Source organism: Protobothrops mucrosquamatus, unplaced genomic scaffold (genome assembly GCF_001527695.2).
Source record: "Protobothrops mucrosquamatus isolate PMUCROS unplaced genomic scaffold, P.Mucros_1.0 scaffold_4, whole genome shotgun sequence".
NCBI classification, from domain to species: Eukaryota; Metazoa; Chordata; class Lepidosauria; order Squamata; family Viperidae; genus Protobothrops; species Protobothrops mucrosquamatus.
Genome location: NW_015386080.1, coordinates 254,758 through 271,824, shown reverse-complemented (window position 1 = coordinate 271,824; position 17,067 = coordinate 254,758). Strand labels below are relative to the sequence as shown.

The 17,067-nt window shown below is 34.3% G+C and overlaps 1 protein-coding gene across 1 annotated transcript in view; it reads left to right on the top strand.

The window, feature by feature from the left end:
• The window catches only part of TBCK (TBC1 domain containing kinase), an 89,954-nt gene that overhangs the window by 58,875 nt on the left and 14,012 nt on the right, over positions 1-17,067 (top strand). Inside the window, exons 23-25 of the mRNA XM_015832443.2 lie at positions 1,479-1,654; positions 9,988-10,163; positions 15,373-15,532. Of these exons, the coding sequence (XP_015687929.1) occupies positions 1,479-1,654; positions 9,988-10,163; positions 15,373-15,532 (512 nt within the window). The remainder of the gene's footprint in view (positions 1-1,478; positions 1,655-9,987; positions 10,164-15,372; positions 15,533-17,067) is intronic.

Sequence of the window (17,067 nt, the reverse complement as noted above, 5' to 3'; positions counted from 1 at the left end):
TTTGTGTTCTGTATAGAGTGACCTAACCTAGGAAATAGACTGTTTGAGGCTGAGAGTCCAGTTCTTAAAGCCAATTTTGAGATGGAAAAAACATTGATCATTCCTAAATTTCCCTTTGCATGGCAATTCATTTCAAAGGAGAAGGCTTTAAAGTGGATTAAAAGAATTGCAAGCTTATGTGAGACTGCGTGGTTCATTTTTTTTCTACTGTTATTCATATAACATTTTGTTAATTTTATTTTTTCCTATGATCAGTCTTTGCAGAAAGATTGTTATTCCTCAAAAAAGTATCTTTCGTTATCTATCTGTGTTTGTCTTGTGTTATCAACTAACTCTGAAAAGTCTCTATGCATTAATATATTACTATGGATTGCTAGGTGCAATTCAAGTTTTTCCTATCTCTGATAACTTTGTACTAGTGTATGAGAAGTATATCAAATGAGAAATATTAAGTATAAGTTCTGTATTTTGAAAACTCAATAGGATTTTTTTCGTTAGTGCAGATCATTAAATCTTCAGCAAGCAAATTGATTAGCCAGACTTCCTTAATTTTTATGAATAACCTGTAGATGGTTTCAAGCTAGATTGCTATGAATTATGAATTTGAGAAAGAAGGAGAATTTGAATTTTATTGAAAGTTTATTATTAATGTTTATCCTTCCTATATGTCTTTATCCTGATTTCAGACACACGGGGCAGATTATTAGGATACAGTGGGTTTTTTGTATAAAAGACAGGACACTACTCCAAAATAGAAGAAATAAATTGCCATAAGTAAAAGAAAAAAATAAACATTAATAGACATAAAGACAGTTTTACAGTATATATAAATATTTTTGAAACTTTAGTAAGAGATTATTCTAACCATTCATACTCAACAATTAACCCATTTTACGGTACTTCTTTTTATACTGGTAGTTTTTGGCCTACTAAGATTATAAAAACATTGTTTATTACTAATTGTATCATATTATTTACAATTTTCCAATTTTTATTTTCCAATTTTATTACCACAGTTTTGTCAAATGGTGAAAGCCAGCCAACTTGACTGCAAATTTTATTTCTTTATTCAGTTTATATGCTTCCTGGAGGTGACTCTAGGTGACTTAAAAATTCAGAGACTTTGCTTTGCAGCGTGTTTTAATTTCTTTGTCAATTTCTTAGTTCCCCTAAACCTTTTTTTGCCACATCTTACCATAATTACATTGCAGAATGCCCACAAATTGTAATTACTGTACTTGTAGCTTAAAGCCTATACTTCATCTGAATTTGTGTCTTAAACCTTGTTCTTTTCTCTTGGTTACATGCCAGTAGAGGACAAATGTTTCTTGTTTCTTTTATCATATTTACATAGTTATATTAAAAAACAAAATAAATTTATTTTAGAATAATGTGTTCTTTTAAAAAATGCTTGTCAACTGCAGTTTTTGTTCTTATTACTCATTTCTTTCATTTTTTCATTGGTGTCTCCTTTTCAGAAATCGATATTGAACGGTGTGTCCATGAATCAATTAACCTTTTCTGCTGGACTCCCAAGAGTGCCACATATAGACAATATGCACAACATCCCAAACAAACCAGTGAAGGCAACTCTACAAGAAATCTAATATATTGTTTCTCATCAGACTATCAGGATGCATCCAGGAGTGACCTGGTGAGTTATTTAGTTGTCTTTCATTAGAAAAGAGTAGAAGGTTTAAATATTTTAGGGCTTTTTAGAATTGGATTTATTTATTCATTCATTGGGTTTAAATCCTCCCTTTCTGCTAAATCACAAGCCTGAAAAATAGTGATGGCTTATGTTGTCCATGAAATGTTCATTGCTAAAGATGGACTTGAACCTTAGTTACATTGTGTTCCTAGTCTAACAGCTTAACAACTAATTCTTATACACTTTGATATCATCCTATGGAAGAAAAATGAATGGGTGTGGCTATCATTAGACATAATAAGTTAAGAGTCTCAACCAATAAGTGTACAAAGTGTTGGCAGGTTGCTATATGGAGCTATCTATATATGTCATCTTTTCAAGAATGTTGGAATTACACTTGTACTTTGTCTCATGCATCAAAAAACCTTGGAGAACTCTGAATGGGTAAGCAGTATAATAAAATTCTAACACAATGAAATGAAATGAAATGAAATTTTCCTTCAGTCATTGATCAGCATAAGAAGGAAAAAAATGCAATTAAGTTTAAAAACTAAAAATATAAAATACACAAAGTTTAAAAAAAACATTTTGAAAAATAAAAAAAAACTATATAAAACAAAAATACAAAGTGATTTGATTTGGTTTGATGCAATTAATTGTAGTGAGTGGGTGAAATAAAATGAACCAAATAGTGGTGTGAGGAACATTTGAAATGTGAAAGGATTCATGTTCAACACACCTGCTTTGAGTTTGAAACAGCTGGTCCATATCAAGATTGGAACACTTCTGGAATGTCGGAAGAGCATCAAAACATTTGCACTGGAACTGTTTGCTTCAAACCCAAAATATTTCAAATTTGAAATGGTTTGTATGCTTCTAAAACCTAATGTGCTAGCAGTGTCATAATGATTCATATTATGTATAACTACACTGTGACAAATATGTGTAACACTTATGATACATTATTGATTTAAACACTGAGTATTCCATTCTTAATTGATTTATATACATGAAGGAAGAAATGTTAGCTCTCTGGATTTTTTGTTAGACAACACTTGCTTGTAAAATTATGAATAGATATACTATCAGAAAAAAAACTATGACAAGAAAGATTTCAAAAGAAAACATTCTGAATAAGTTTGCAAGCCCATTTTTGTAGTGACTGTTGAGGAAATAAGAGTTTGGATCAAGCTGACTTCTACCTTTGGAGGATCTTTGCTCTTTACAGGTGGAGAAACCGAAACAGTCCCTTCTTCCTTTCTGAAGGTCAAGATGGTACAAGGTTTGGCAGCAATTCAATTCACATCCCAGAGTTTCTTAGAAAATGGCGGTCAAAGCTCTTGTCCATGCTACTCCTTGGATCACACAGAGATTCTTTACTATGTATAGGAAGGAGTTTGATTCTTCACCCATCTCCAAATCCCATTATATCAGGCTTGCTTGTTTAAGGGAAAAGGCCTAGCCCTTTTTAGTTTCCTTCTGCATTTCAAATGGAAAATAGAGTTTATATAGATTCTGTATACAGACTATTTGGCAGGAGCCTGTACTTCTGATAAATAAATTCAACATCTTAAAGATGGCATACCAGTTCCGGAAGATTTATTACTTAGTAAGCTCTAAAACCAATGATACTGAAGATTAATTTGTAAAAGTTACATTCATAGCCAAACATATTGGCATTGTGTAGTAGCAACAGTCAGAAATAGAATTGTTGGCAAATCTAGCAACTGTTTCCTACAGCAGGCAGAAATTATATTCCATCTTTTCCGTTGCATCCCATTAAATTATCCTTTTCATCAGTTGTATGGTGCATACCATCCCATTAACAGTTATCCCAAAAATCTAAATGACAATTTTGTTCCAGTAGATTCAGCTCCAAGAGTGATTGAGTTTCTATCTTAATATGGAGAACACATTTACAATAGGTATTAAGGTTCTTGGAATAATAATTTTTTTTTTACCATATAGCATTCATTTCCCTCTTTTCGGTATTATTTTGTTATCAGAGTCAGTTTCTGCTTCTCTTGGGAGACTAAGAAGCCTCCTATCTAAGGGACTATCAAACACATCCCCCTGTCAAAACTGCTTGTATTATATCATGGAGACCATTATCTCCAAAAACCAAAGAGACTTTCAAGTTATTTTGGATCTCTGAGATATGTCATTTTCTAAACTTTAGTTTATCTCACTTAGAATTTCAGTTTAATTGAAGAATGCTGGTTTCATTGATGGGATTTATCAAATTCTCCTGTCTTTTTTTTCACTCTGCTTGATTATAGATAGTACCTTTGTTTCTGATTGGGTAAGTCTGTATTATCTCAATAAGCCTTGCTATGACACCAGAATCTTTACAAACTTTCTAGAAGTCATGAATATTTATTTGTATTTGCGTTAAATTACAGTATACTTGTATTTAGATAACTGGTCAGTAGTTTTGTCTTTTAGATACTCTGGAACATGTTCATATCATATCACTTATCTAATAATGCAAGGCTTATTGTACATGTTCTTGTCAATTGGGCATTAGCCTCTTTTCAAGGCTTCATGTGAAGTCTCTCAAGGCCTAATTATTCCGCTGCTATCTTATCTTTTCTTGTTCCTTTCCTTCTTTCTTTTTTCTCTCTGCCCCCATACCATTTATTTCACTCATTGCAAAAGCATGCCATATAGGTGAGGAGCACATTGTTAAAGCAAGTAGCTATAGAAACTACATTATTCCATGGTTCACAAACTTCCTATCAACCAGCTAGAATTCTCAGCAGCGTTCAAGATACTGTGTGCCTTCACCCAGTTACTGTATAGCAGGTCAGGATCCGCATTAACCATTTAACAGTGACATCATAATTCAGAAATCAAATAGCACACAATTAGTATCACTATTCAATCTCCTTACCGAACTGTGATTGGTGTACTTACCGATGTGTGTTCATTTGGTGATAAAAACAGTGTTTTGCCATTCTTCATTTTTACTCTGTGGAGAGGTAACATACTTACCTCAACTGTTAATGGTCGGACTTTATTTATTCATTTATAAAATAATTTGTATACTATTCCATTCAACAATTAAATATCTTCAGTAAAACACTTCACATTTTCAATATTAAACCAAAAATGGTCTTGGTGCCAACTCACTGGGAGATACTTTCCAATTGTGCAAAAGTACATATTTATATACCTTCGGCCCCTACAGCTACTGACTACCAGGGTCATTTCCAAAATTAATTGCCATGATGAAATTTGCATTGATTGTTTGATGATCCTGGCAGTGTCCCTGTGCTGCAAATACATTTTTCTTTTGTCTTTGACCAGGTGGAACTTGCTATTTTATTTTTACATCCACATTTACTCATTCTTAGATTTATCATGTACTATTTATAACTGACCTTTTCCTCTTTAGTAAGTACAGTCTCCAGCACAGAAAGCCTAAGTAACAACATTTTTATATTCTCTACTTTGCTTACAATATCCTTTTTCTTCGTTGATCTTCCCAGGTTCTTGTTGACAAGGGAGAAATAACTTTTCTTCTTGTCTTCAAAGTATTATCTTTCAGCAACTGCTTTTTTCACGGTTCTGTCAACCCGCCCCCCCCTCCTCTCTCCCTTCCATTCTGTCTCTTCACCCAACTATTACCAGTTTTTGAAAAGTCTTAACAGTTGTTTTCGAATGTGTCCACCACACTGTTTCAAGTTGGAACTTGAAAACTTGTTGTCTCTCTGCTGCTTGTAGCCCTTTATAAACTACTGGGCAGCTATGCAAACCATCTTCTCCTTTGGAAGACAGTAGCATTATCGGTAACAATCAGTGTTGGTGAGTGAATTTTCAATCCTTTTGCTCAGTACTATTTTTGAGGGGAAAGTAATTTTATTTATCTCCAGAATGCTCTATGTCAGGGGTAGGCAACCTTGGCTCTTTTATGACTCGTGGACTTCAACTCCCAGAATTCCTGAGCCAGCTCAGGGGTAGGCAACCTTGGCTCTTTTATGACTCGTGGACTTCAACTCCCAGAATTCAGGAATTCTGGGAGTTGAAGTCCACGAGTCATAAAAGAGCCAATGTTGCCTACCCCTGCTCTATGTGTACCAGGAACTGGTCCTTTCCATTTTCTTTCAGAATACATCTACAGGACTCTCTAAATGCCCTTGGCATCAAAAGGTGATTGTTTTCTCTGTCTTTCTTGTCATATCCACACTTCTTCATTTTATATGCTAGACAGAAGCAGGACTTTCCAATTTCATTGTGGTGTTTATTCAATTAGATAACAGTGTCTATGATTTGGCAAAACACTTTCAGCTTTCAGAACATTCCATTCAAGCAGTAATCAGTATCAGTAGCATTTTTAAGTATATGGTTCTTCCTGAGATTTACTAAGCCATGATCCTGGTTGCAAACATTAGGTATTATTGGCATGATACTGCCAAGATTTTGATTGACAGAATGTTGTCTCTGGCGTGCAGTGCATTCTCATATTATCCAAGGCTACCTGCCTTTAGGTAACAGATACCATATGGTTAATCACCCATATACATGAACCATGAAAATTACATTAAAGAACAGCTGGTTACTGCCGTGGATTGATGAATGATCTCTGAATGCAGTCCTCCACTATTAATTTTGCTTGCTTGAATTTAAGGATAGTACCTCAATTTTGATCTGCTATGGCAGGTGGAAATATCTCACTCTTTTCATATGCCATGTCACAGCATGAGCAAGACTCTTGGCCAAAAGTCTTAAATTCTGGAACATTCTGACCTGAGTTATTATATAGTCCAGATCATCTAAGTATGAATTCACAGTTCAAAAAAATGACAATTAAAAGAGCTTAGACAGTTCATATTGTTTGTGTGCATGCAATATCCCATCACTTGTCTTGCTTTATACGAAGTACATAGTAGTGAAGGTTCTACATTCTAATAAATATAGCACAATCTGGTTAATTAATTCCCACAGTCTGGTTAATTCATTAACTCTTGTGATGAGGAGAATCAGTTTAAACCAGGAGTGGATAGTTTGAGAACTTAAGGTCTCATGCAGCCATCCAGAGTCTTGAGTCCAACTTTTAGAGAAACTCTAAAATTGTTACCAAATTGTGGTTTCAATGAAGTATAAGACAAAATGTTAGATACATGGGAATAGTAAAACTAATTGCATTTAATTAAAGCAATTTTAGTGTTTTTCCCCTGCCTCCATGGTTTTGTCGCACTGATTTCTAGCAGCCTACTTAGGACAAGCATGACCCATGACTATAAAATGCATGTTCCATTTCCCTGAAATAGAATAGTAATGAGAAATAGGGAATTGCTTAAATTAAACTCAATAGCCGGGCATGTTTTTAACATACATTTACTTTTTTCACATACCTGCATTATTCATGTTAGCTTCTGTTTACAAAGTGAAGGAAAGCTCTGTTTTACATGAGCAAACTATTTTAATAAGCTATAGCTTTAGAAAGTGGTACTTTGCTTTCCCTAATTCACTAAGCATTTTGAACTGTTGAGCTGTTTTTGAATTAGTCATGTGACCTTAATTTATATTTCATTATCATTTCGATCCTAAATGTTCTCTGAAGAATGTGCCAGCATTAGTATTTCATCTAGTGCCAGCTTTTCTCCCCAGCCCTGTTTTCCTACTGCTTTTGTGGTTCAAGATTATATAGGCCTCATCATAGAGCTTCTGAATAAGCTTTTTGTCTCCCAAAGAGCTAATTCCCCTCTCCTGAAGAATTTGAAAAATGATTCTAAAAAGGCTATATTTTATTTTATTTGTCATTCCAATAGGCTTATTGGAAGTGGTATACTGTATTTATCACCTTCATTGACCAATGGGAATAACACTTTTGGAAAAATATTGTTATGGGAATGACCTGAGCATCTGATGGAAACTATTTTGTATATTTTGTCTCTGTCCATTAAGAAATATGCTAATTTTTCTTTGTGTTGTTTTGATTCTGTTAATAAGACTTAATCATTACATCTTCTTTCCACCTTTGATTCAATAGTTTAGTTTAAGTTTATTCTAGTCTAGTCTAATCTAATCTAGTTTAATTAAGCTTAAATAAGGAAATTGTGCCAAGTAGTGCATTTTTTCAACTTAGAGCTGATTTGCTACCTATTCTATTTGTTCAGTATCAAGAGATTTTTAATTAACATTTAATGACTGTAAAATCATCAATTTGCCTGAGGAACATACTTTATGATGGAAATTACATAGCGAATAGTGCGATCATTCAAAATATATTCCATAATATATATCCAGCCCCTTATTTTCTCAAAAAAATCTGCCTCACTTCTTTTGAGGTTGTCATCTGAGTGATGCAATAGTCTCATTTATAAAAGGAGATAATAAGTAGATATACTTTATTACTAGGAAAAAATCTGAACCAGTTTTATTGCATTTTGCCTTCTTCTTATGAGCAAGTACAGTTTTGCTAGTCACACAGTTCCAGAATTAATAAACAAAGGTAACAGGCAAGGAGAGTTTTGCACATACTAGTCCTATCAGCATAATATGTTCGGTGATCCTCCACAATTCTTTTTACATCAAAACCAACTCTGAATTTTACCAGCTTGGCATTAGATTTATTATTTATAATTCCTTTCATGCCATGAGCAGAATTTCCTTCAGTGTTCTAATCATTTCCTAAAGTAAACTCGTGAACTCCACCGCCACAGAGAAAAGTAAATGGTGATGCAGATGAAAAATAAATACTGCTACAGCAACGGAATCTCTTCTATTTGTTTCTTTAGGTGGTATTTCTCCACCCTGACATATACCATACTTCATGAGAAATGCTTGAAGTAGCTTCCTTGCTTATTAAGTGGGAAATAATTAGGGCTTAGTGCACTTAAAATAGCTGCAATTATTCAGGTAACTATTGCAAAATTTGCTTACAGCAATTAAATAAGTGAGTTTTTTCACAGTTTATGAATACTTTTTCTGAACAAATTATGCAAAGTTCTTCTGTGTATCTACCTCTACAATTGCATTAAAGAATACAAAATGAAGATACACTAGGAACCTTCTACATAGTGTTTTAGATACCATTTGTTCCAATATATTTGGCCAACTAACTCATTGTTGTTTTTATTGTCTTCCTGCTATTTTTTAGGATCACCAATGAACTTAAGATCTGTTACCTTTTCACTTGGAAATGTCAAGAATTTAGCCTGAGAATTTTAGTATTCAATGGTGTCTCCTTCTTCTAAACTATAGTCCTCTCGCAGAATATAGACAACCAGCAGTGGTGTTAAACTCAAATAGAAATGGGGACCACTAAACCATAGTTCATGTTGATTTAGAAAACCACACTTTTTTATTAATACATCAACATGTTAAAATCAAACAGGAACTAGATATAACCAATACATAAAAAACATTGTCATGAATTGGTCCGTTTCTTTTCAGTATTTATGTATGACCATATGGGTGTGGATATTTATGTGAGGGTGGTGAATTGGTGTGTGTATAAACACTGTGTGTGTGTGTGTGTGTGTGTGTGTGTCTGTGTGTGTGCACGTGTGTGTATGTATATCTCCACCATCCTGCTCTGAGCTTCCACCTGGCCTACCATCAAATTAATGCACAAAGCGGTGCATTACTTCTTACTTTGACTTACCGCTTCCCTGAAATGCTCCCTCTAATTTCTGACATCTCTTTAGCCTGCTCCACCACAGTGCCAAGCAATCCTCACCATTTAGCAACTTTATGACTTGTGCACTTCAACTCCCAGATTTCCCCAGCCTGATGGCTAGGGAATTCTGGGAATTGACATCTTCAAGTCTTAAAGTTGCCAAGTTTGGAGACCACTAAGTTAAACCAAGGCAGCAAACATGTTCAAGTTTACTCACAAGTTTTATGATGATTGGTAACTAAATCTATTATTATTTAGTAATATCCATGTTTTATTGTATCTTTATTTTGTTAAATATTTTCAAGTTGCATTTTAATTTGGTTCAGATCATACTCTGATGTGTTTGCTGACTTAGTACTGGATTGGTGCGACGCGCAGACAGGGCCAGCATGTCTTTAATCCCAGCCCCCCTCCTGAATCACCCACATTCCAATTTCTTCCCTCCTCCGTTGCAAATGTCAGGCTGGCAAGATGCTATGCGAAGCAAGAAGCAGAATGTCAGCCAAGATGCTATGCGAAGCAAGAAGCAGAATGTCAGCCATGACATGCCGCCCCTCCAGAAAAAGGGTCTTAGAGAAGAATGGCAGCCATGAAACATAGCTTGCAAGATAGTTGGAGAAATATATTTCCTTACAGAATGTTCACAAACTCTTAGAAATGGTCAATGCAAATAATAACTTTTGTTGCACTTCTTTTCTTTGTTGCAAAGTCTAGGGATTCTATCAAATTAAATGATCTGAAATCTGAAGTGTCACCACGGATCTCAGCTGAAGATTTGATTGACCTCTGTGACCTGACAGGACCTGGCCATTCTAAAACACCACCAAAGAAGACAAAGTCTAGCAAACCAAAGTTGCTTATTGTTGACATTCGGAACAGTGAGGAGTATCCTTTGATGGTGAAAGTCATGGCTTAATAATTTCTCACTGTTTTTGTCATCGTTACAGTTTTGGGTTGAAAAGTACGTTATGAGAAATGGGAGAAAAGCCTCCCACTAGTTGGAGGGAGATTAGTGATCGAAATAATAGGGCTGAACTATCTTTAATCCATTATATGGGGGTGGGGGAACCTCAGCACTTAGAAAATCAGACATCAATAAGAAAACAATCTACCTTTATTTTCTTAGTTACATCTTTTTTCTATGTTCATTTTTAACAACAACAAAAATCAAAGCAAACAAATCAGCCTGACACAGAATTAACCATCTTAATATCAGCAGTGCTAGAGAGTTGCACTATTAACCTTGTGTGATAGATTGGGAAGAGAAGTAGCCCAGAGTCACTGTGTATGAGTTGGGTGGCTATGTAAATGTGATAGAAAAATCAATACATAAAATAGTGATGTGCAGATATTAATGTGGAAATCCTTGGCTGAATGTAGAATAAAATCTCTTTTCTTTCCCTAACTATTGGAAGTTTTAAAACATGGTCCACTTACTGTAGTATTACCAATAGATTTTATGCTCTCTTCTGTGCCAGTTACAGATAGCTAACAAGTTTGCTTTCCCTCACTCTCTGCAACAGTGGTTACTGAAACTCTTGGGCAATTCACATTATTGAAAAGGATTATGAAAAATGATGATCCTATTTTTTTCCCCATCATTTTCCTCCTATATTTTTTTCCCATCATTTTCCTCCTAGATTCTGGATTTTCTGTTATCTTTCTATCAGGACACACACACACCCAGTTACTTAGTTTTCCTTCATCCAACATAGTTTCCATTACTCAACGTATCTTCTCAGTGCCTACAAGTCTGCTTTTCAGTAAGACCCAATGAGAAATCCTATGTCTCTTCCTATTGCAGGTATCATTAATTACGGTAGAACTGATATTTTTTATTTTTAGTGCTAGAGACTTAGAAACATTTAGAACTGAATTACTTTTAAATTTAAACACCCTTTTCTTAGTCACACCTTTATTAGAAAACAGAATTGCTATGGCTTGAAAACAAGCCAAAAAACCCCAACCCTCAGTATGTTGTACTATCTAACTAAAACAACAGTGATCAAGTATAACTATTCTTTATAGATATTTATTAATTTCATGTGCTTGTTGAAGTTTGCAAGGCCAAGCTTCACCGTGTTAATCTGTTGGCGCTTCATTATTTAGTTTTCTGCAGCTTTTCTCCTGCAGTAGTTTAATCTTTTTAAGCCAGATTCATTTATAAGGAAAGCTTTTAATTTTGCCTGCACGACATGTTAAGAAAATCTCACAGAAACTTGAGCAGTTCTGCTACTAATAACTCTTTGTTGAAATTAACAGGCAGCTTTTCTTGCCAAGGCAGTGGGTGTGTAAAGTTAATAACATTTCATCTGTAAGATTTGCTGTTAAACCCAGAGGTTGGCTTTTAATAGATCAGTGAAATATATCCAAAATAGGAAGTACTACAAAAAGAAGCAATAACTTAAGAGGAGTTTAGTTCCATAGTCAGTGGAGAACTATATCCCAAGCACAGAAGGCATTTCTCAGTTCACAGAGATCACTTTGTTTTTTTCTCATTAACTGTGAATCTTGGTTTTACTTAAAACAAGAATCTACAACTTGCAATCCTTGGGAACCCTCAGACTTCCCCATTTTCTGATAAATAATGCTTAATTAGATATGACGAATAATCAAACCAGCAGTGTTCAGTTAACCCAAATTAAATGTTAATTAATTTTCTCAACTCTTCCCCACTTTTTGGAATGTACTCCCTGGAGTTCATTTGAAAGCCAAGTGCTGCTTTCAGTAGTGGGGGAAAAAATACTTTTGTGCTCTTAAGGCAAAAGGCTTTTTATTCTCAAAAAGAGGCCTGTCTTACAGATTCTTAGGCCCAGAATGCTAGTTATAATTTTGCATATGTAATACGGTCTAAAAAGAATTAAAAATGTTTCCAGATTTAGGACTAATTTAATTTTACCAGTATAAGAGTATTGTGTAGTTGTTTCTTTTCCTATCTCAAATTTTTTATATATATAAATGAGGGGGGGGAGGTGAAAGAAGCAATATGAAAACATTTTGGAATAAAATTCTAGTGAGACAATTAGGTCATTTCACAATAAAAGTTTCATCTGGAAGCCACTTAATTCAGTTGAAATTAAAATAAAACTCCATTGAGAAAAAGCAGGTCATTTCACAATAAAAGCTTTATCTGGGAGCCTCTTAATTCAGTTGAAATGAAAAGCTTGCCTATAACAGAAGGCTAAAGGTCAATCCATACATACTCTAGCCAATTTAAATAGTATTTAGCCTGATGAAGCATTATGAAATTTTATGCAATTGCATGGAAAGGAAGAAAGAGATTCAATTTCCAAAGCTCATAAACTTGTTTTTGTAGGATAACACATGTAGACTGCACATATCTAGTCAACCACTAGATGGAAGTCTGATTGTCCTATATTTGTCTATTCTTTCATCTAGTCTCAGCCCTTTGAGGTATTCCAGACAAGATGCAGAACTAGGAGTATTAGTTCTATCTTTGTTGTAAGCTTTCATTAACAGTATCTTCTTGCAAGTCTGAAAGTATATCTCCTTCCCTGTTGCCTTTACAGTCCCTACGGTCCCTGAGATGTTTGCCACTTCCCATTCTTCTGCAGGTTCAGCTGCTCTTATCTGATTGTTGCCTAGTCTACAGCTCTTCCTCACATCTCCCAACATCTTTCCCACATACTATTACATCTAATGTTCACATAGAGACTTGGAACCCAGATATGGTGTGCCTATACCCAAACTGTACAGTCAAATAATTTGGCCATTATTCTTGAGGTAGCATCATCTTGTACTTTGATACACCCAATATTCATGCCTAAAAAGTTTGATTCAGCATGTTTGAATATAGTATAATTAATAACAAATTGAATGGAAAAGTAGGCCAAATCTAGCAACTTGGAGCTTCTATTTCTTCTTATCTTAGTGGTGGTTCCCGTATAAATTCCTATAGAATCCAGGCTAAAAATAATTTGATTTATATTACAGGTACAAGCTGTAGTGAATTATTTTTTTCTCTAAGATAAGGGAAATCTTTGTGTTAAAAGATGGTACCATATAGGGTAGCATTTAAGTGAAATAACAACGTAACATTTAAGTGATGTATGCTTTTGCAATATTCAGCGGTTTTTTAAAAAAAAATTAAGTTTAATTATGTTACAAAAATGCCAATTGTGTTGCATTGTTTTGGTTGAGGATCTCCACGAAATTCTTTACAGTCCTTTAGTTCTGTTACATACATATTTGCTACTTATAGTCAGCTCACTACTGGAATGGTTAAGATTCCATTTAAGATTAGAATGAATACTTCAAACACAGGCACAGTGACATGCTAAAACAATTGCAGAAACCCAACACAAATGTTTTTCTTTTTTTGAGGATGTATTTATACAGTTGTCAGAAAGGGCTATCCTGTTTTTAATCACTATTATACTACTAATGATAAAGATGTAGATGTATTTATATATTTTGTTGTGGTGGTCCAAAGTAAAAGGTAATTATTCCCTCCAGCTAGGTGAAATTAATGAATTCTTTTAATTAGTGGGATGGGTCAGCTTTTTGTTGATCGCAAGCAAATGTTGCTGTTATGCTTCTCATGGTATAATCTTGACAGTCACCCAAATGGAACTGCTTATACAAGTTGTGTTAAGAGGTATTCAAACTAGTATTAATCCTAGATTAGCTGTAAGCCTTCCTAAGGGATTTTAAAAATTATCATAGTGTTGCAATAACTTAAATAGAAAGTTATTACCTTGATTTTTAGCCGGCAAACCAACCATTTCATCAGTAGATGAAATTGGAACTTGTTTAGCTCCATCAAACATTATCAATTTACTCTTGTTTATAATATTTTATAGTCAGATAGGAATAGTACTGCAAAATGATATGCAATTAATCAAACTTCATTAAAATATTAAAACCTGTATTAATAACTATTAGTATCAAGCTGAACTGTAGCTATTTTTTTAAAACAAAATCTTAAAAACACATCAGATTTAGTAATACATATTAAAAACATATTCCTTGCACAAATACAGAAGAGAGCATGTTGTACTTAGTATAAGAATGAAAAAGGGCCTAACAGTATTAATAGTGAATATTATGCATGGATATTGAAAAGGAACCTCCATTATTACCCATAGAATTTATTGTCAATCAGTATTTCTGGGATTACATCTTAAAGATACTAACACAGAAGTTGGAAAGTTATGGACCAGAGTCCTCATCTGGGCTTCAACATTGTCTCAGTTGCTAAGGATCTCATTTTATCTCCCTATGCTCTGAAAAGTCACCCTGAACTCTGTAATAATTTTACTTGGTTATAGGGAAGCTACGTAATTTAAAGAAAGAGAACTGCTTCAGAATTCTTACAAATTGAAAAGCAGAAAAAACTATGCAAGATAGAGCAGACCAAATCTGCTGAAGACAGCAAAAATCAGTGAGTTTCTGCAGAGTCATTAGGAGGAAAGAGAAACTTTGGACAATCACATATTCCTAGATATGGTGAGGTTGAATGCCTTTGAGTCAGTTTGAGAGGTGGATATCTAAGTTACATAGTCCTACAAGAAGTCTCAAGCACCAGGTTTATAGCCGAGTTCCTTACTCCTATTTTAGAGTAACAATCTCCTTTGTTCTAGTTATCATTTATAGAAAAATAGTTCTAGTTGAAGCAAACTTTGGGTGAACTTGTCTTGTTGGGGCTTCCCTTATCTGGTGTTCTACGAAAACCATAACCAATAGCTGCAGAATAATTCCGGCACTGAATAGCTTACTATTTAGTTTCCCATCTTTTGTCCTGATGGACCATTCTACATGTAAATGCTGCTTTTAAGGAGAGAATCAGAATGGGATGGGGATTTTTTCAGAGTTTTCATTAGTTTTCAGGAGAACATTGCAGTCCGATGCTGGCTATGTTTTTTAGTGCTTTTTATTGTTTTAAAATGTTTTAAGATTTTAACTGTAATTTATGCTTTTGAATTGTGAGCCACCCAAAGTTGCTTGCTGAAATGGGCAATTATAGAAATTGAATAAATAAATAAAATGATGGCAGCATTTGTAAGGTTTCTAGTTTTGCTTTTGTTGCTCCTCCTCCTTCTCAGCTTCCTTAACTAAAAGTTTTTTTATCTAGTTTTAACCGTGGACATATACCAGGAAGTATCAATATCCCATTTGGATCAGCATTCACTGCTGAAGGAGAATTTATCCAGTGCCCTGCTACTTCCACACTTCAGAGCTTTAAAGGGAGAGTTGTGGTGATTGTAGGACATGTGCCAAAAAATGCAGCACAGGTAAGCTGGAGGGGGGAGAAAGTACGTATATTGTTCAGAACAATGATTGGCAAATAATACAATACCTGGACTGCAATTTTACAGACAACTTACAGATGTAAAAATGTGTACCCCAAATCCACCATTAACTACCGTATGTGCACACCTTAAAAATTCAAGTAATACCTACATAAACATTGAGATTTCAAATGCTTTTGTAAAATGTCTAGGTCATCCTTTCAGCCTGGTTATTTGGACTATAACTTTCATCATCTACAATAAGTTGTGGAAAATTAATAATTTATTTATTAATAGGTAAATTAATAGTTTGTTCAGTTCTCATGAGAATTATATCTGAATTTGATTAACAGGCAACTTAACTATTCCATTCCAGGATGTCTTACACTCTAAAATATATGCAATGTTTCATAACAAGGACAGGTTAAAGAGACCAACCCATGTTACAATAAAAAGACAGTATTTTATTCCATTATAGTTGCTGCTTGCCCGAAATGATAATATTGTAAGGAAATCATAGGGAATGGCAGGGTATAAGAATTGTCATTTTTAGTTGTTTCAACAGGTTGCTAATGCCTACCAATCACATCTTCTCTCTCTGGTGAGAAAGAAGTTCCCTGAGGATGGAATCCAGCACGAGTCCTAAAGCTCAGAAGATTAAACATCTGGTCCCAGTGACCGAGCCAGATTGGATCCTGCAATATTATCCTGGGACACATTTGCCTTATTTCAAATTATATCTTCCAAAATAGGATTCCCTGGATGTCTGATTCCAGAGGAAACTTGTGGATCTCTGGATCAAGATGCACCGAAACTTGGCGGACCAGAATATTTTAGAATTTAAAGGCTATGCTTTTGTGGTTACAGCTATTAAAATGAATGGAGCAATTAGTGTTTGGCAGGGAAGAATAAATTAAAGGGATGGAGGGACATATTCAGAATGATTCAAGTACAGAACAGAGGGAGATTTCTTGATACCATATATAACAGTAAATCATGCTAAAAGAAACATTCACTTTCCCTAGCTTTTTCAGCTACAGTATAAACTTTATTTTAAAAAAAGTCTCAGATATTTATATTGTAAATATATATAATAAGTATAGTAAAATACAGTAAAAATACAATGAAGTATTTGTGTAGTAACAGAAAAATTAAAAATATTTTTTTAAACATAGGAGAGTTGTTAAGGAATTGCCTTACTAAAATTCTTTAATTCTTTTATTGATTTATTTATTCAGCAAATATGTGCCCCAAGGCAATTAAACAACTTGGCAATTTTCATATGAACTGCATATAAAACAAGAAATAAAACATCCACACTCACAATCAGAGCATAAAGACAAAACAAGACATAGCCCATAAAAAACAGAATATAAAGTTGTGGATCCAAGAAAATATAATAAATGTGCATATTCTATTGACTCAGCAGCAATACTTCCCAGCAGTGTGCCCGAGGCCTACATTGTTTGGTAGTTTGCATTGAAATGCTGCTTGTTTTCAGTTAATGTATATATCGAGGAACTTGTGCACATTTCATT